Below are 19,748 nucleotides of genomic sequence, written 5' to 3'. Positions count from 1 at the left end.
TCCTGCTGAAGTTCAAACTGGGCATCAGTGTGGAAGAAAGGTGGTTTAAGTGACTTTGTATGTGCTATGGTTATTAGTGCTAGATGGGTTGGGCTGAGTATTTCAGAAACTGCTGATTTACTGAGATGTCACACACTTACTGTCTCTGAGGTTTACAAAATATCCAGTGTGCTGCGGTTCTTTGGGCCAGACTGCTTTGAGCTGATAGGAAGGTAACAGTAATTCAAATAAGCACTTGTTACAAGCAATGTATGCAGAAAAGCATACCATAGAAGCTTAAACATTAGCGAGAAAAGCGTTACATGGTCTAAAAAGCCTCCATCTCTGGTGTGATATTTGGATGGTAGATCAGTGGTGTAATAGTGTGAGGGATATTTTACTAGCACACTTTGGACTCCTTACCAACAGATGAGCATCCTTTAAATGGCACAGCTTACCAGGGTATTTTTGCGGATCTAGTCTATATCTCTATGGCCACCGTGTACACATCTTCTGATCATTCAAATCATTTCAAAGTCGTTTTTTGAACATAATGATTCCACTGTACTAAGATGACCTCCGCTGTTACCAGAGTTCAATAGATCTCCTTTAGGATGTGGTGAAATGGAAAATTTGCATCATGGGTGTGCAGCAGACAAATTAGCAGTAATATTATGAAGCTATCCTTGCACAAATCTCAGAGGAACATTTCCAGCCCTTGTTGAATTTATAGTAGAAATAATTAATTGAGCTCTGAAAGCAAAAGGGCTCCAAGCCAATACTTGCAGACCTAGTTCAAGTATCCAGTGACTGTTTAAAACAACTGTCAGTTAGTGCAAATGATGTCTGTCTTAAAATGTATGTCTTCAAGGTTTCAGCATCAACTTTTCTTCTTACGTGTTTTTATTTATTTTTTTTGCAATACCGTCTCAGCATGCTTGTTAGGTATGGGCGGTCCATGAGGCACGTGTGACTGACAGCTACAAATGTGAATTTGACTTTTGAACCATGGCTTAAAATGATCCCAGTTCTCAAACAGAATAGACTGCCTGTCCTGAAGACATTTAAAAATAGATGTAACCACACATCAGTGAGCAACTGGTTATGCAGGCAGTTATAGACTGTTTAATGAACAGGTCAAAGCTCACCCTTTTAAATTTCTACCAATTTGGCAACAGTGCGCTTTAATTCCAGAGTTTTGATTGCATTCATGTTCCAATCAGGATGCATTTTAATCACATGCTGACTTTTACTGCATTGCCGCATTTTGCAAAAAATATTAACATTCCCATCTCTTAGTATGCTTACAACTCTTTTAAACTCTTGCTCACTGTTCTTTGCACATTTTTATGACTTCAAGTGAGATAACCCACTCTTAGAAAGAAGCTGCCAAGTTCTTCCTGGTTGCTGTATTTATATGACAGAATTACATAATTAGCAGTGAGCAGTAGTTCTGTAGGTTGTCTTCATTAGTTGCTACAAACCATGGACTGATGTGAGCCACACCATCTGACAAACAGGCTGCTGGGCCGAAAGATGACTCCAAAGGCAGTAGCCTCTGTCACCCATTAGGGAGGCAGTTCCCATGACAACCCTTCTGAACAGCTCACTTATGACCTTTGCAGACGTGGTTGTAATTACATTAAATTACACTGCATCTTTTCCTTGTCTGCTTTCATGAGTCATTATCCATGCAACTACAGCACACACAGGACAAAGGATTTTGGCATTAGTTGTAAAAGGCAATGTGCTCAATCTAGAAGAAAGTCATTTTTAAGTTGTATTCTGCACTTACAATAAGTCACAGACGCTATAGTCAGGCTGGATCCCTCCTCATTTCAGAAGGAAGAGCAGAGGATTTTAATTTTATACCGGAGGGGTGTTGGGAGCTTTGTATGAACACATTCATACGCATTTCTTTGGATTGTCTGCATCCTTTTATTTTCACTTATCTTTCTCTTCTGCCCACACATGTTCTCTCTCTGGCTCCTCTCTTCCCTCGGCCTTTATGTGATCGTCATGTTGCTTGGTAACAAGCAGAAGAATGATGAGGAGAAGAGTAGGATGTGTTCACATCATCCGTAAGAAACATGGTGAGCTACAGTCACCATAACCGCAGCCATGAAACTTACCCTAAAGTGTAAGACTGGAAAACTTATGACAATTACGTTTTGGTTTGCTATGTTGCAAGCCCAACATTGTGTCTTATTTTCATCTGTATTTGAGTTTAATATCTACCCATTCTAGTTTGCTTTGGTTGAAATAAACTTCTCTCCAAGCAAAATCTACTTCTTCAAGCCAAGACACTACATGTTCTTTTTTTCTTGGTTTCTTTGCTTTCTAACATGTCTGTGTTCGGTGGAACATGTGGAAAATAATGCTAAAATTTTAATTTAGGTGTTTATTTTACACTTTGTTTATCAGATATCTTTATCAGTTGGTGTAAACAACATGACACCATGGATGCATCATGCCTCAGCACCAACTGAGCATCATTTAAACACTACAGCATACCTGCTTACCATGTCCATACCTTTATGACCAAAATCTTTAGATGACTCATTCTGATTTGTTACAAAGCTGAATCTAATTTTAAAACATCATATTCCTAAAACAAAAAAGTTTCTCTCTGTTGAATCTGGTTTTATCCAGTGTTTTAGTAATTATCCAAATGACTGCCTAATTATATAGATAATGATGCTCATTTATTGCACACTGAAACTGTTCAGAAAGCTTGCAGTACTAATAATAGCTCTCTTAATCCAATTAATCAACTGGGAAATTGTCACTGTGATTCCAATACAACATACAAAGTCATGCAGTAAATGTCTTTTACAGGACATTTTCTTAAAATAAGATACTGTAACATTCAAAGCCAGAAATCTCTGCCCTATCATAAATGAAAATAAATAATGTGTATTTTCTCATCATTTGCATGTGTTAACGTTAAAGAAAATGTGTGATATGTTGAATATTATATTAAGTTTTTTAGTTAATTAATTTCTTCTTTATTTTTTTTACCTTCCTTTAGGAACTCAAAGCTGCACTTACTGAAGCAGGTCTCTCCACAGTTAATCTATAACATAAATTTTAAAGTATTTCATGATAAAACGGATTCCACATCAGTTTCTGAGGTGAAGTGGGTCTAAAAGTTCAAACCAGCACCTGCGTTATATTTCACTCCACCGTCATGAAGTCATTGCTACAGCTGCTGCCAACACACTCCATCCATGCTCACCATAAATCAGAGTTTGAGATGTTAAATCTGAAGAGAGCTGGTTGTTTCTCAGGCAGAGTAGCTGAGCCCAGAGTAGATTTGGGGAAAACGAAATATTTACCTAGAAAGTGTTTGTGATTAATTAACAAGGAGCTCATCAACGCAAACTTGTAAAACCAGTATTTCCCGGCCACCTGAGGGAGTTTTGGGATCTATTGCAGAAATGCATTCATAACCTCTGCAAAATATACACGTGTTGCATTTAATGAACTCAGCAATTAGTTTAAGTCAACTGAAAAAAAACCCAAACACTTTCGCATTCCCCCAAAGGCTGTTTGCTCATTAAAAATCACTGACTCGGTGGGAAAAAATAAACCTGTTTATCTCCATTTCAGCAAACTGCAGAAATATTTCCTCACTGCGTGGCAGTATTGTAACTCGCATCTGAGTCATTACAGCATCTTTAGAAAAAAAAAAGGTCACAGCACGGTTGCTAATGACAACCTCCAAGACTGCTTCTCTTCTTGGATTGTGTGTGTGTGTTCGTGTGTGCCCAGTGGTTGCCTCATTTGTGAGGATCAGTCGCCCCCTGCTGTTTTACATTCTTTGACGTGCGAATATGTGAGGTTGTCATGCCAACCAGAGGGGGGCATTTCTGAAGTCAGGAAGTAAATTTAGCATCCACCTGTGATCATGAAAATCAGACGGTTAGAGTTTGATACTGCAGAACCATAGCTTTTGCCTTTGGTATTAGTTCTACCGATCTACACATGAGCTAACGGAGATAACATGCCAATAAATAAATAAATAAACAAACAAATAAATAAAATTCTTTGTAGTTTTACAATAGTCTTTAATGTTGAGACCATTGACTGTACATAATAGATGATTGTGGCTGCCTATGAGTTTCTCAACTCATATTTTGAAGTTTGGGATGTTGCATTTTGGATGGTTTTATTGAGTCAAAAATAAAAGATACCCAGACAAGAAGTCATTTAGAAGAGTTACAAGTTGAGAAATCCTTAGTAGCAAGATGCGTTACAGGCTATATCTGCACAAAACATTTATTTAATTTAATTTAAATGGTCACTAGGACATAAAAAAAACTGAATGCAGAAGTCAAATTGCTCAAAAACTGCCAAACTTTGCCCCCAAAATAAAGTTTCTGATGGATTTTTCCCCTCAAAGTTATTCACCATGTTAGCTGTTTGAGAGTTTTTTTCCTATATTTAAATTCAGGTTATTTGATGTCTCATCTTTATGTGATATCACACACATACACACCTTGTCTTTAGTACTTTGTAACATTTAAATTAAATACTACAATTTCACTCACTAAAACTGGTATGCAGATTGGTTGGTAATTGAAGTCATCACAGAGAAGCTCACATCATTTGTTGGATCATTCTACTGGCTGCATGACACTAATAATGCATAAGGCTCTATCTCCATGAAAACGACTCTATTCATTTCTCTTTGCAGTTGATAGCTGGTCACTATGACAGAGATGCTCCAGCTGTAAGTTTCCTACAGCATCCTCTGTCAGTCAGTGGTATTCTGTTTTCACCTCAGCTGCTTATCTCAAAGTTGAAATGAGTTTAAGTCTGTCATGGCCAGTTTGCCTGTCATCACTGTAAGTCACTGAATTGCCATTCACGGTCTCTGCTAATTGGTTTCCGTGTGCATGGTTTAAGCCTTGACACAATTTCATCAGAGGAGCTGCCCTCCTACCATGGCTTCATTTCTTTTCATATTTTTCTTTGACATTTTGGTCACATGGGGGCAGCAAAAACAAATCCAAAATGATATTATTGTCTTAAAGTTGACTTTTGGAAAAAGCTGCCTAATTACACATCCAGCAGCCACAAACATATATATATATATGATGAAATCCTGAGTTATCTGTGTAGGTTCATGTTATGGTAGACTAAAACACTTGAATTGAAGGCAAATGAACTTCTCTTTTTAGGTTCTTTAAGATGTTTCACCTCTAATCTTCCAAAAGCTCTTTTGAACCATGCGTCTGTGATGTGGGTGTTTGGTCTCTCCCATGTATAGGTTATAGGCTCTCCCATGAACAAACAAACAACTCAAGCACTCCACCAACACAAGGTGCAACACAGGAGATCCAGCTCACCAGGACAACACTTAAAGGAGTTTTTTAAAAAAAAAATATCCACAGTTTGGACAAAGAAGACAGCTGCTTTATGAGAGGAGAAGGGTTCATTTATATCCATCGTTAGAGGTGGACTACGATACCAAGCATCAGCCATAAATCTTGAGATCCCTTTCCAGGTGTTTCAAATCCCAGTTACACCTTGATCATGTGACCTTAGTGACACATATAATGGCAGGATTAGTCAGCAACTTTCATGACCACCTCCAAGCTGTTAACCTTATTAGGAGTTAAATAGAAAGAAGTTTGGTTGCCTTTTAATCTAATATTCAAGACATTAATCTCAAACTGTTTTCTTGTTACCTGAAAGGATATTCACACAACTTAAACTGTTTTAGACAAGCTTTCTGGGCCAGTTCACGATCGGCACTGTCCTGTTGTGTCTTTTTTTGTCTAGTTATGCTTTAACTGCCTTGGTAGTTTGGTTGGTGAAAAATGAAGCTGTTGTCAATCAGATAGCATTGCACAGTGGATCAAATCTGATGGTACTTTTCTGTTTTCGTAATTCCATCAAATTTGACAAGATCCGCAACACCACTGGCTGCAATCCCAAACCATGACAGAGCCTCCACTGTGTTTTACAAATGGGTGTAGGCGCTCACTGTTATAGCTCTTTCTTGATCTCCTTGGTACAAATTGAGACAGACTTTCCAAATTTAGATCGATCACTCCATAAAACATCATGCCACTGACTTTCAGTGCACTTCTTGTGTAGCTTAGCACACCACAGCCTTTCCCTATTTCCCTTTCGCAAGACTGACTTCTTCCCCTGCACACCATCCTGAGATATATCAAGTTTTCAGGTAATAGCTCAGTGGTAATCTCCCTGTGGGTGCAAAAATATTAATTCATGGCTGTTATTTTCACGAAATAAACACGTATGTTTTTGTGACAGGCTTCTAGTAACAAAGTGCCCAAAGATTTAAATGAAACTAAGTTCTTAGTTTTTTGTTATGTGTCGACACAAAACTGGTCCATCACTTGTGTTCAGGCCATTTCTTATGCTTGCATAATTCATGGTTCAGTACTAAGTGGCTTAACAAACAAACAAACAAACAAAAAACCCAAATCTTCTTATGGTCATTTATAAGGATTGGGCTGAAAATGAGTGACAAAAAAAATCAAGTCTAAAATGAACGCTAAAAATCAAAATGAAAAAGGTGTGCAAACTGACAGTGAACTGTAAAAAAAAACTGTAATTGAGTTATATTATTGAAGTGCACTATTATTTATCATTATCAATCCAAATTAAAAAGTCAGTTTAAGTCTAATTAAGACTGTTGTATAAAATGTCATAAAAAAGCTATATGAACAAAAAATGTTAGAATTTTGTCAAATTTTTGTCTGACAAAAACCAACCATGTGTTAATATTTTTTTTAATCTTGTATGTATGAGTTGTTTTATAAAATCCTAACTTGTTTTTACAAGATAATAACTCATCACATACACAGTATTATATCTGCCAATTTAATAGACTCAAAAGACGCCGAGTTAACACTCAGAAAAGTGAGCAAACCAGTAAGTATTTACATGTTAGGAACTAGGACCAGTGAATTTTTACTATAAAAAGACATTATTTAAATCTATCTGTTATGAAGTATTACTTAACTTTACATAAAAAACATCTGATCAACAATTTTGTTGTTGTTTTGTGTGTGTAGGAATATGTTTGTTTTTTTTGTTCCCAGGTCCATCAGGAGGTCAAACCAGCCCATAGGAACTATACATATAACACAAACACAGCCTTTCACATACAAATTGGGATTTAATCCACTGTTTATATAAACTACAAACTATGAATATGATTGAATGGATTTGCACAGGCAATAAACACATCCTACTTTTTGTTTTTCATTAGGCTTTTATTCATACAGTGACGGTGCTCAAACATAATATTTCTTTTTTTTCTATAAAATATATTAACTTTCAGTTCCTGAAAGCAAAACTAGATATAAATCATCAAGTTTCATTTGATAAGAAGCAACTCATTTTCAAGTGTCAACCAAGGCAATCAACTGTATCAGCGGTCAAAAATGCATTGCAGATTTAAGAAACCACATTCTAATAAAGACATTTGTATTCTTCTGCCTAGCGAAGCCACGACGCTCAAGCACTCAGCCGGCTGTCCACCGACACACACACGACAATGATCTCATGGGTTTTTCTAAAGTAGCAAATACTTTTAAAATACTGTAGCCACAAAAAGAGCTTCACGTGAGAGAAAAGCAAAGACAAGAAACTCAGGGTGAAGAGGGAGGAAAGTGACGAGAGGAAAGCGTTTGAACTGAAGCGAGTGAACAGTGTTTTATGATGTCCTGCTCTGATGTTAGGCCTTTTCCCTCCTCTTCGCTCTTTGACCTCGCTGGATGACAACTCTGGCTTGACAGCGGCAGGTGAAGTTCTCAGGTATCACAACAGCTCGCTTTCCCCAGGTGCTGAGTTGAAGCTGTCTGTACGGTGGAACAGGATCATTAAATAGATAATCAGTACCGTTCAGCTGAGAGCTACAGATACATTACCTAATTTTCCACTGTATTATAATTGTGTTTAATGCTTTATAGACAGTAATTATACTTCCACATTATGGTAACACACACATAGTAACTGATTACAGCTGGTCGCCCACCCACACACACAAACACACATAAATAAAAACAGAGAAACATGTACCAGACAAGTCCAGGGACTTATTTCTGTTTTGGGGTAGTCTAGGTTTTTTCACGGGGGGTTTGCGATTTGGGGGCTTCTCAACGTTATTAGGGCTTTCCCTGTCAGTGCCTGAGTTCAGCGAGGACAGAAGACACAAATTAACAGTTAGATAGAGACGCTTCACGCAAACAGAGATCAACAAAATGTGTTTCATTCACAAAAGTGTGCATATAACATTCTAAGGTGAATAGCTGCAGCTCATAATGCGATTATACCTGCATCACAGGACATTGCTTTTCTGTTCCTCTGTGGCTTCACTGGTGCTTGAGGCCTGAGTCCTTCGTCGCCTGAACAACATGTGATTGACACACAACAGGAGGTATCTTTAAATTTTGTTTTGGACGGACAAGGGACAGAATAACTCTGCCGTGATGTTATTGTTCCTGCCATTTTCATGTTTTTTAAATGAGACATTTAATATTGTTACATTTGTTTTAAAAGAACACTCGATCACGTGAACTAATACACAGAAAAGGGTATGCATATGAATGCAGAAAAGCAAACAGGCTCTGTGGTCACTTCTCATGTCAACACGAAACAAAAAATAACTGAATCTTTTTCTGCTGTTAAAGCAGGACCAGTAAAACAGTCAATTTGGCTAAGCAGGCAAGTATTAACTAAGTGGACCTAAGGTGGGGGACTGCTTTTGGCGTAATCAAATACGCCAAGGGAGTTTATCGCAGAGGCTTTCGTCTTATTATTCTAAAGGCTAGACTCTGCTTCTGCTGCTACACTGGAGACTGAAATTACCAGCATCATTTCAGCCAGAGTTTTATAGTCGGGGGAACAATTCTCCAGGGGAAAGGATCAGAAATCACCCAAAGTCCCTGAATGTGGGACTTTCTGATCCTGCAAACACACTTCACCAAGAGGAAATCGTGCAATGTGTCTGCACATAGGAGTAGCTGCAAATGTGACCCTGTAGTGGCCACACAGTTACTTTGATGCCTTGATAGAGGATTCTACAAAGGATAATTTATATAAAGAAAACAGACAAGATTACAGCATTTAATGTTAGGTTAGAGCCACCATCAGTGTTCTAATCAATTCAAATCTATCAAATTTTACATTCCTGTTAAAAAGTTCAATCAGTAACATTTTTGTCAATTAAAATATTCAGTTAAAGGAGATCTGCACACAACCTAGTTATATCTCTTTTTCTTCTTCATTTCCTTTGTGGTCCTTGATAAACCTTTGCAGTCCTATGGCTCTGCTTATAAGGTGACAAATTCTAGGAAAAGCTCGGGCCACTGGACCCAGAAGTCGAATACTTTGTTGGCATGATTTGAGCCCACTTGTCCCCTTAGAGCGAAAAATCGTCGACAATCAATGCAAAGTTGTTCTGATTAATGAATTTTATCCTGCAATGAAACATTTCTGCCCTGATGGGAGTTTTCTCTTCCATGATGACAATGTATTCATCTACAGAGCACAAGGGCTCTCTGATGGTTTGTTGATTATGATATCAATCATGGACCACCATCAAGCAACAACCCTCACCAAATGAAGTAAAATCTTTGAAAGATTTTGTTTCATGCCTTCTGCAGAGTTCTGAAGACTTCACGATCAATGCCAAGAATTCTACCCTGAAACACATCACTCACTGACTGGATTGTGGCTTAAAGCAGGTCATTGCGGTGGCAAGTCTAAATGCTGTTAATTCGCTAAATCAGCAGGCTAGTGGTTGTTGCTTCAGAAAAGTAGAAATAAATTGTTTGAGTACATTAAAAAAGCATGTCTGCTAATTGTTTTCAGCCCAGGTACCTTGGCTTGCAGCTCTGTCTGGCAACCCATGTATTGGCTTATCAACAGGAGGTGGGACGGGAGGAGGAGGTAAGTTCCTTTCATTGGCTGATTCTTTTGGAAAAGTCACAAACGAGGAGGTCTTTGGCTAGGCATGAGTACAGCACATGTGAACGAACACAGAGACAACATCATCAATGAACACATTTGGTTTAAATATACACTAAAAACAACTGAGCAAACAGAACAAACCGACTTGTGTGTGGCTTTAAATTTCATACCTTTTCAGGAATCGGGGGAGGGTGACCTTCAGAATCTCGTCTCTTTTCCTTCTCTTTCTTCTCCATATTTCCAGGGTCCTTCTCTATATCTTCCTCCTCCTCTGTAGCTATAGATAAAAGAGAAGTGAGTGGCATGTAGACTTGCGGCAAAGACTGCGGCAAAAACTCTTTGCAAGCTAAAACAAGCTTTTTGACCTGCAGCAAATGAACACGGTTGACCTGTGCATTACCTGGCAGAGCGTCTGAGCTCTCAAGTCGATGCCTCTGCCTCAGCTTGGACAGATTGGGTTTGCTGCTTTGTGGCGGGGGGTCAGGTTTTGATGTCGCTCGACTGACAGAAAAGCCACCTCCTCCTCCACCTCCGCTCATCTTCCAGCCTTCTGAGAAAACTCCACCTGCATCAGGACACGCATGTCTGTCTCCCTGCGTGTCCTGCGGATGCCACTCTATGGCTGAAGCCTCTATGCTTTTCAGAGGATCTGTTTCATGTTTTGGAGACGGCGTCCTGTCCGATGGGTATGGAGGGAGTGGCCTTTGAGCTAGTTGAAGTGCTTGGACCTGTCTGTCTGTCTTTCTTCCCTGATGTCTGCTCTCATTCCACTGATTGTCCACTTGCATGTCTGCTGGCTTGTTCTCCGACCATGACCTTTCTATCTGTCTGCCGCCCATCCACTGTCTTTCAATTTTTCTGTCAATCTGCCTCTGAGTGTGTCTGTCTACAGTCCACTGTCTGTCCATGTGCCTGTCTGGATGCCTGCTCTCAGTCCAGTACCTGTCTGTTTGTCTGTCGGTCGTTCTCGCATCTCTGTCTTGCAGCCTGTCGTCAAACCACTGTCTGTCTACATCGCCATGCCTTGCTGCTATCATCCACTGCTTGTCTGCTTGCAGCACCTCTGCCGTCCTCTGTTTGTCGTCCGCCCAGTACTTGTCTGTATCCTCCGGCTGTTCAAACACAGCATCCACTTCAGATTTCTGTCAAAACAAAACAAGAAGAGGTTACGGACGCGTTACAAACTTTCAGTTAATAACAATAGTGGATTACACTGGCCCTACCTCTCTTGGAGAATAAAATGGGTGTTTGCTTCCACCCACACATGTGTGAGGGATGCCTGGCACTGGTGGTGGACTCAGAACGATAGTACTTTTCCCTTGGAGGTCATTCATTTTCCCATCAGCCGCCTCGCTGGGAGATCCAGCTCTGGCAGTAGACCTTGGAGGCTGGAGGAGAGTGTATACATTCTCCATTGCTGTCCTAAAAGTTGGAAGACGAAAAAATGTCCACAATTTCTCCTAATTTATCCCACATATTCAAAATACACAAAAATGTAACAAATTTTTAGAACAGGGCGTTTAGAAAGTATCAATTTTCTGGCGAAAATCAGATATAATACCATTGTAATCTGTATTTGACATGCAGCGTGTTCATTTCTAATCACTCGGCTGACTGTTGGATCCAGAATCGGAGACACCGGCTGCCATCTACATCTGTGTACACACTCTGGTATCAGCCTGCCTGCGCTTTGGCAGCTATCAGCCATTTCTTATATCAACAAAGAAATAAGGAAGATTAAGAGTGATATTTGTTGAACTATTCATAGGGTTCAGTGCTGTGGAGTGTCCTCACAAGAATCAAGATACTAAGCAAAAGATGTGAAGATGTAGCGTTGAATATGGAAAGATAAACTCCTAGTTGACGTTTTGTATTTCCATCTGTGAGTTCAAGGCCAAATCTTTCTTGAGAAGAATCCTCATGCATGTGTGTGCGTGCAAATACACTAACCCCGTGGGTGCTGTAGCAACAGTGTGACTCCCATCTCCATAAACCTCAGCTTCTGACTCGGGCCCCGGATGGGACAGAGTTTGGTTGCGGCTTTTACGGAAACCAAAGATGGCCAGCATGTTTCTCCTCTTCTTCCTCCTCAGAGAGTGCGCTTTGTGCAGCGACGAGAGCTGACTGCAAGAGGTGAGAGAGATCGATGAAACACACATGGTTCATTCCAGCACATTCATGTTTGGTGTCTACAGATGAGTCACCTCCATCAGCATATCACTGAATTCATCACAGCCATCCTGGCTGTCTCATCGGCTGCTGCGTTTTGTGTGTTGCTAAGCTACATCTCGTGGTATACAGTGATTTATCCAAAGTTCACTTTTTATATTACAAAAGTAATCATTTTAAAAGCACCGACTTCGCCTCACGAGCTTCCGCGTGGAAAGGAGCGACATGATTCTGATAAGCTCTGGATGCTGTTTATGAATTCAGCTTCACCAAAATGAAACCTGCATCTCCACATATTAAAATGATGGTTTTGCATTTGAGGCAATGCGTGGCCACTTTTGTGTTAACAAAATGGATAAAAATTAATTGAGAGTTGACTGTTAATGTTTAGCAGCCTCAGGAATTTGTTGTCGCCTCAGAGAAGCGAGTAATGTTTCAGATTTATAAAGCTGGACAAGGGGACACACTAACAGAGCTGCAGTACACTTCAGGTGAAAGTATTGACATCTAGAGCATTTGAGCAGAGTGGGGACTAGGGAGAGAGACCTGTGCCTGCTCCCCAGATACAATCGGGAAGATAAAAGGAGTGTCTTCATTGCTTCATTGCTATCAAAGATCCAATTAACAGCTGAACCAGGAAACATAAGGGAACAATAACGTGGAGTGGAAAGACTAAAGTTTTGATCTATGCACTGCATTTGTATGAGTTTGTGTATCTATTTTGATCATTTGTGTGGAAATATAAAGTTTAGTGACCTGTGACAGCCTCAGGCAGCAACTTTACGCTGAACACTGATAGCTGGCATGCTGTGGTGTGGTGGATTTTATGTCCCCGAGAGCCGTCTTGGAAAAAAGTCACTATAAGTTATTAACTTTACTCTATGATTTTTGATGCAAGCGTGACTGCGCACCATTTAAATAGGAGAGGACGAGGATCAAATACATGTGAAATTGTAGAACACCTACTGCAAAAATGCATTCTTGTTCTTAGTAACTGTGACAAAGAGGTGAAAACATGTGGACTAAAAGGACTGGAATAAAGTTATGCAGAGATATTTTCAGTATTTGTTGCAGTATCTGATATGAGATGCAATGTAGAAGCTGAACTGCATGCTCTGTGTCTTTCTCTTTATTTTTGTAACACTGCAGCAACTGATTACACATTGAACAAAACCACCAAACCAGATCTGACGTTAGGTCACAAAGTACCTCCTGGAGATCTCTGTGAGGTACCTTAACGACTACTTTGATCATCAACATGCAACCACCAACTGACCGATCATCTTACTACCAAATCACAAACTCTAAACAGTCCAGCTCCACTAATCATCACAAAGTTAATGATTTAATTAAGAAGAGATGAGGGTTGCCGGAATTTGCTCGATCTGCCTCTGAATGTTCGAGCAGACAGCGGGACATAAGGAGCGAGCCAAACCTCGCCGTGAGATTGCATCAAAGACAGACAACACACTGGCCACAGAAACAGTCTTGTTGGTTTATGAAAATCATGAAGCATAAGCCAATTAAAATAACAGCTCAGTAAAGGTGTGAACACACACGCTGTCAGAACTCAGCAGGGTTCACAACAAAGGAGGAAGAATCATTGATCTTATGTCTTGAAATGCAGGGTTTTCTTCTGAAGCCAGGTCAGTTAAACTGCAGACATTTTGACTGAAGGATTAGTGAACTAAGATTGCAGAAATGTATCTTGGTTAACAAACTAACATAATGAAATGTTTAAAAATATCACATTTACTAATTAGGAATAATAATCAAAAACATAGCCTGCAAAAAAAAAAAAGAAAAGAAAAAGAGATAAAGTAACAGAGATGCAGAAACCCCTCCTGAGTAAGTAGAAAACCTTTCAACCCTTTGAAGGTATCTGTTTTAAAAATTCTTTTTATTCTGATGTTTAAATATATAATCAAGTCGGAGAAACACACTCAACACAGTGCATCAAAAAATGTAACCACATACAAAGGCAGCTTTTCAAAAGGCATAATTAAGAATAAAATACCATTTCCAAAAGGCTTTCACAGTATGACTACTGTTGTTTATAAGGAAAATAACCAGCTAACATTACCGAACAAATACTAAACCTATTTATCTTGAGATATTACAAGTGGTGCCCGAGATTGTTTTCAATGAATTAAAGGGAAACCACTATGCTCATTTCCTCTATATATTTATTCTTGGACATTACTAAAATAGTTTTGCATGATTTTGAAACTATGTCTTTCATCTTATAACAGGCCTTGGTGCACCCCTCAGCTCATCCTCTGAAACAAGCTTTTTGAGCTTTCTTCATCCTTCCCTTAAGGAAACTTTCTTCTGATTGGTTGTCCCTTATAAAAAAGCCCATCTAAACAGTGGGTGGTAGGAGATGTATGCCTGGGATTACCATATTTAGGATATCCCTTCTCTCTGCCATACAGAGCCAAGAGTAGAAAAACGCTGTTAGAGTAGTTTGAAGCCTGAGCCTTTTGCTTATAGGGATTAGTTGTACTTATACATACACTGACCTCATTATTTTAAGCTTTGGCCATGATTACCAGGAGCACCATATACACAGACAGAAAAGAAGGAAACACAAAATAGGATCACTTTCAAGTCATTATCTATGTGTTTAACTAAAATGAATTGAAATGAAATGAATCGACAGCTCAGCATCTTAGCAAGATAAGCAGTTTGATTTTAGCTACAAATATCTATTTTATTCTACAAAAGACACATTTTTCAGAGTGCCTGGCTTTCAGTGCAATACAATAATTTGTCTATTCATTTTGTGTCTTTTGTTATCTTCTTTTCTTGGCTTGCCACTGAGACAGTTTCCCTCTTTGTTACATAATCGGATGGAAATCATTATATCGATTGATGAAAAATTCTCTTGGAGTTACTTATTTTGTAATTCCCCTAATGCAATCCATGGATGTGTATTGCACACATACATTTTAAATTGCTTCAACCCATGTACCCATTTTCCTTTTACCAAGTTATCATAACTATTTACACAAACTGAACAGAGCATTAGCTGAGCTCAGGTAAATTCAGCCTGGAGTATCGGCTGATGGTTCAGCTGATCCTCATCTTTGTAAATATCCAGTTTGCAAATCACAAAAAGACACTGTCTTTAAAGAGTTTTTTCTTGCACATTCTTACTGCACACCTGCAAGCCACCTTGCAACCCACCACAGTTCCTTCTTTGCATTCTGTGTCTGCCTTAATGCATATGATGCCCTTTGTCATTCATGCATACTCTGTTCTCTGCTAAGGTCTTGCTGCTGCTCACCAGTATGCAAGTGAAAGCTAGCTATTTTTTCCCTGCCTTATGCTTTCCAAATATGTGGACAGAAGGGTGGGGATTTGTCCCAAAACAAAACCTGCTAAATATATCTTACTGCAGACTGACAAACAATCTTCTTCCGACTGTACCCACCAAGCACTGAATGACCACTAACATTGTTTTCTGGGCTAAATCTTGTCAGGTAGTCATGGCCTTAAAAACAAATCCCTGTATGTCTAAATTTGGTTGAAAAAGTAAGTTAAAATTCATCTTTTCAAGACATTGCAAAGATGTCTAGAAATAAAAATGGGCTCTTTTTGCTGTTAGCGCATTCAAAGGCAGTCTGACAACACAGAGTGATGACTGCAAATAAATCCCACAAAACCAAAACCAAAAATTTATTCACAACCTCATGTATTCAAATTATAAAGAAGCCCAAAAGCAGTAAACATGTCTTCTTGTATTCACGGTAAACCAACCAACTCTTGGACAGCTTATTAAACACCTGCATAACTATGCAACAATAATCTAAGGGTGACAATAAGTTCACTGTGATGGATTACCCTGCTCCAGCAGTCGTGAAGTCTGCTGATTTTCACAGTGCAGCAAAATAACGGAAAATTATGACTGGTGGGAAAAGTAGGAGTTCTTTGGGAAACAACAGTAATTTTAAGTAAATGTGAGATGCAGGTTTGAAATGCAATATTCAGGGAATGTTTTGTAAGGTCAGGAGAGAATTACAGCTGACAGGTTGCTAACAGAGTGTAAGTATTGTCAAAGTGCAAATATAAAACAAACTCTTACCTATCAGGGAGCACTCTTTTCGTGTAGAAATCAGGGAGTCCATCATCCAGAGGGCTTATCCCACCATTTTCACTGCAGTGCTGTGCACACACAGACACAAACACACACTTAAAATCTTTTTAGAGAGGTCAGTTTAGTGGGTTTCATTTGTGAATGTTATGTATTTGCAATAAAACAAATGGATTACAATGCCTTTACTGAGATGACATAATCCAGTTGCAGGCACCCAATTTGAATAGATTACTTCTGCAAAGATAGCAGTCATCGCCAGCAGGCACATATTTTGGGAAATGGGAGAATTATGCATAGATATATAGATAAATGGTTGGAGATTTGCGTAAAGGTGATGTATACTGAATTATTGGGTGCAGCTGCAGATTATTTAACATTTTAATATGTGTCAAACAGTGCCAAGATCAGGCAAGCTTTACTCTCTCAGACGGGATGTGCCCTCCCTTGTGTCTCCGCGGAGGCCTTGGACGAACTCGCGTTACGTGATGAAGGGGCAGACCCTGCGTAGGCAGCTCTGACAGACCCTCCCAGGATGCCGAACGGGATAGCGGTGACGAGTATGATGGCACGGAAGGGGGTGGAGAGGAGCTGGAGTCATCACACAGGCCTGATGGCAGCGAGGAGCAACAAAGGGATAGAGAGGATGTGAGGACAAGAAACTGAGAAGGAACTGTCAAAGAGTGGGGAGATTACAGGGAGTCATCATTTCTGCTTCAAAGTCATCAAATTCAAAACAATCAGTAACTGCTCTGACATATAGTGACTCAGACTTGGCTCAGGCTAGATTATAACAGCCATTAACAGACTTCTGAGAAGAAGAGATGGAAAAGAGGGGAAAACCGACTACAGAAAACGCTAATGGAGCTTCGGGAGAGACAAGGAAGGGGTCAGAGCTGACTGAAGAGAGAGGATAATAGGCTATACAGCAGTACTCACTCAGCCTGGTGGAGACAGGTCGTATTCGTCTTGTTCTAGAGCTGTGCTTCTTAATGGCTATTGTGTCCTGGGAGAAAAAAAGAAAAAGTAAAAGTTGCTGAGATGCTGAGGGAAGGAATTAGAACGAGACACGCATGCAAACAAACAGGTCAACGGAAATATTGTACAAGACGACCTTTAGGGCAATCACCGCTTTTGCCAATGAAGACTTGTCAAGTCAAGGTGCAAATTTTAGACATATTGATCATGATGCTGTTTAAAATCCAGCAAAAGCTTATGGATTTCACATGTAGAAAGAGCAAAAATGTTCCCAGTGAAGCCTTTCTCTAGTTGAGTGGCCTTATATGTATAATGTAGGCCCAATGAAAAAAGACTGACTTTATTGTGTGTAGAGAAAATGTGGCAACCACAAATCAGCAGAAGTGCTGTTGTGCATACGTCACATAACTGCGGAGTTGGTGTATGGAGCCATGAGGCATGTTAGAGTAAGCTGACAAAAACCAGAGGTCTCCCTGCTACAGTTAGGAGAGACAGATTTGAAAAGGTAAGAAAAACAGACTGAGGAAACCCAAAGTTTTAAGTTAAAGATCCAATTGAAAATAAATTACTGCAGAGAGATTTTCAGAAGAAACAAAACAGCTGGCTAAGTGTTTCTGGCCTTGATAGAGGTGCTGCTCTAGGGATGACACTGCCAGTCTCATCAATTTGGTCCAGACTGAAATAGAAAGTAGCACAATAAGGGGGTGAAAATTTCAGCCAACTCAAACATTTGGTTTATATATCTGCAATATAACTGTACCATCATTTAGACACCAGCTTCACAAGACTGCTAATATTATCAATAGCCCATCAAGGTAAATGAATCTTAGGTTATGAGTGCAAAATTAGACGTAAATATAATTAATTACATTTTAAATATAACAGAAAGACCCAGGACGGATCCTTGAGGATCTCCACAGGTAATGTTAGCAATTACTGTTACTGTCACCAAAATCAGGCACAAGAGCAGACAATGCAAAGACCGTTTACTTCCCTCAAGAATATTGACCCGGACTGTGATTGCGTAAAATATTTGAAATGAAGCTTGATCAAATGCATTTCATTAAAAAGCTGAGACACCAAAGTACTGAAGCCTACAATGTCCATGATGTATTAGTTGAGACAGCAAGGTATTGGTTTCATTTTTGCAATACAACAATCTTCACTAGCTGTATTACTCAATGAAATAGCAATGTTTCAAATTCCTTGCAGGTAATGATTGAGCAGACTGTGATGTATAAAGTCCCGTACTTAAAGTAGATTCTTGAGATAATGTCAGGGGGACGGTTTTACTCCTGCAGTTTTACCAGCTGTGTTGTAGATACTGAGCTATTGATTTAGTGCGTCAGCAGAAATTTCCTTTTTCTTCCTTTTTTCAGGTTTATTCGGCCTCCTGGCATTTCAGCCATATTGGTAACATTCAGATAATATTTGGTTTCAGGTTTAGTTTTCTCATTTGGAGAGATGATAAGAAGAATTCTGCAACTAATAGACAGACAAAAGCTCTAATTTACTGTTAATGAGCAAATGTAGATACAGCACACAGCGGAGAACTCATTTTAAAACTGGGAAAGGGAAGGAGGTGTAGCTGCTCCATAAGAAGATAAGAATATTTTAATAACTTCAGAATTTTGTGCATCAACATCATGGAGAGCCACAAACTTAAATATTCATCTATAAAAAGCCTGCTTTTTCTTCATTGTCCATTGTCTATTGTATCTAACAATAACTTGATTTCTGTTTAATGCCAGTCAGGCTTTCAGGGTAGCAATTATTGGCCTTTTGAAACATGGACATTCAATATCATGCTTCAATCACTACAATCAGTAGAAGCTTCTAAAGGCCAAAACACAATTGTACTGACTATACATCATCAATTCAAGTATTGTTAAAGCGTCTCCAGTGAAGGAGTGGGAGCCTTTCAATATTTCTGACCTTTAACTGTAGTGTTCCTGTCAGGAAAGTCAGCTTAATGTTTCAAATGTCAAAACCCGGAGGAAAAAGTCCTCATTCCTGCAAGTTTTGTCACTACTGAAACACTATTTTTGCCTTAGCTGTAGTGCTCAAATTTAATAACGGGATAAACAAGCAGGGGATCGTAAACCTAATTTAATCAGCACACTTGCTGATGCATATATGATTGCAATGACAAACATGAAATATTGCGATTATGCAACAAAATACAAAACTGAGAAACAATTCTCCTTTCCATGTCAGACACAAATTGAAAACGGTTTGAAATATTAGACTAATATATGTGAAATCACACTACTTCAGGGTCTTCATGAGAGTCATGATACTTTATCATAACTCCAGGAATTCAGTTTCTACAGCTAGCTGCTCAGAGGCAAAATAAATGCTGAAGGCAAGGTGGGGGGGGCTACTTCCTGGGCTTTTTCAATTTGCTAAAGATTGCTAAGAGGTAATGTTAGATGGGATAAAATTAATTTAAATCTCTGAAATGATTTTGTTTGATAGCAAGAAAAGATCACACGGAGAGGGCTGCAGGTAATAAAGCCCCCTCAGCCCATTTGTGTTGATAAAATTGGGCATACTAAAAAAAAGTAAA

At 39.2% G+C, this 19,748-nt stretch overlaps 1 protein-coding gene across 2 annotated transcripts in view; it reads right to left on the bottom strand.

The window, feature by feature from the left end:
• Nucleotides 1-7,148: 7,148 nt before the first annotated feature.
• LOC101482542 (capping protein, Arp2/3 and myosin-I linker protein 3) overlaps nt 7,149-19,748 on the bottom strand; it is a 35,715-nt gene continuing 23,115 nt past the window's right edge. Inside the window, exons 31-41 of one of the 2 annotated variants that reach the window (XM_012920709.3) lie at nt 17,141-17,207; nt 16,624-16,811; nt 16,193-16,272; nt 11,887-12,060; nt 11,160-11,358; nt 10,337-11,078; nt 10,107-10,213; nt 9,847-9,973; nt 8,298-8,369; nt 8,044-8,151; nt 7,150-7,823 (exon numbers count right to left, since the gene is read on the bottom strand). In XM_012920709.3, coding sequence (XP_012776163.3) covers nt 7,783-7,823; nt 8,044-8,151; nt 8,298-8,369; nt 9,847-9,973; nt 10,107-10,213; nt 10,337-11,078; nt 11,160-11,358; nt 11,887-12,060; nt 16,193-16,272; nt 16,624-16,811; nt 17,141-17,207 — 1,905 coding nt within the window. In that variant the 3' untranslated portion in view covers nt 7,150-7,782. Of the gene's footprint in view, nt 7,824-8,043; nt 8,152-8,297; nt 8,370-9,846; nt 9,974-10,106; nt 10,214-10,336; nt 11,079-11,159; nt 11,359-11,886; nt 12,061-16,192; nt 16,273-16,623; nt 16,812-17,140; nt 17,208-19,748 lie in introns of both variants that reach the window. The other variant, XM_012920710.3, reaches the window with a different exon arrangement.

This window comes from Maylandia zebra, linkage group LG23 (genome assembly GCF_041146795.1).
Source record: "Maylandia zebra isolate NMK-2024a linkage group LG23, Mzebra_GT3a, whole genome shotgun sequence".
NCBI classification, from domain to species: Eukaryota; Metazoa; Chordata; class Actinopteri; order Cichliformes; family Cichlidae; genus Maylandia; species Maylandia zebra.
The sequence above is the reverse complement of the archived record's forward strand: the minus strand, read 5'-3'. Positions and strand labels throughout refer to the sequence as shown.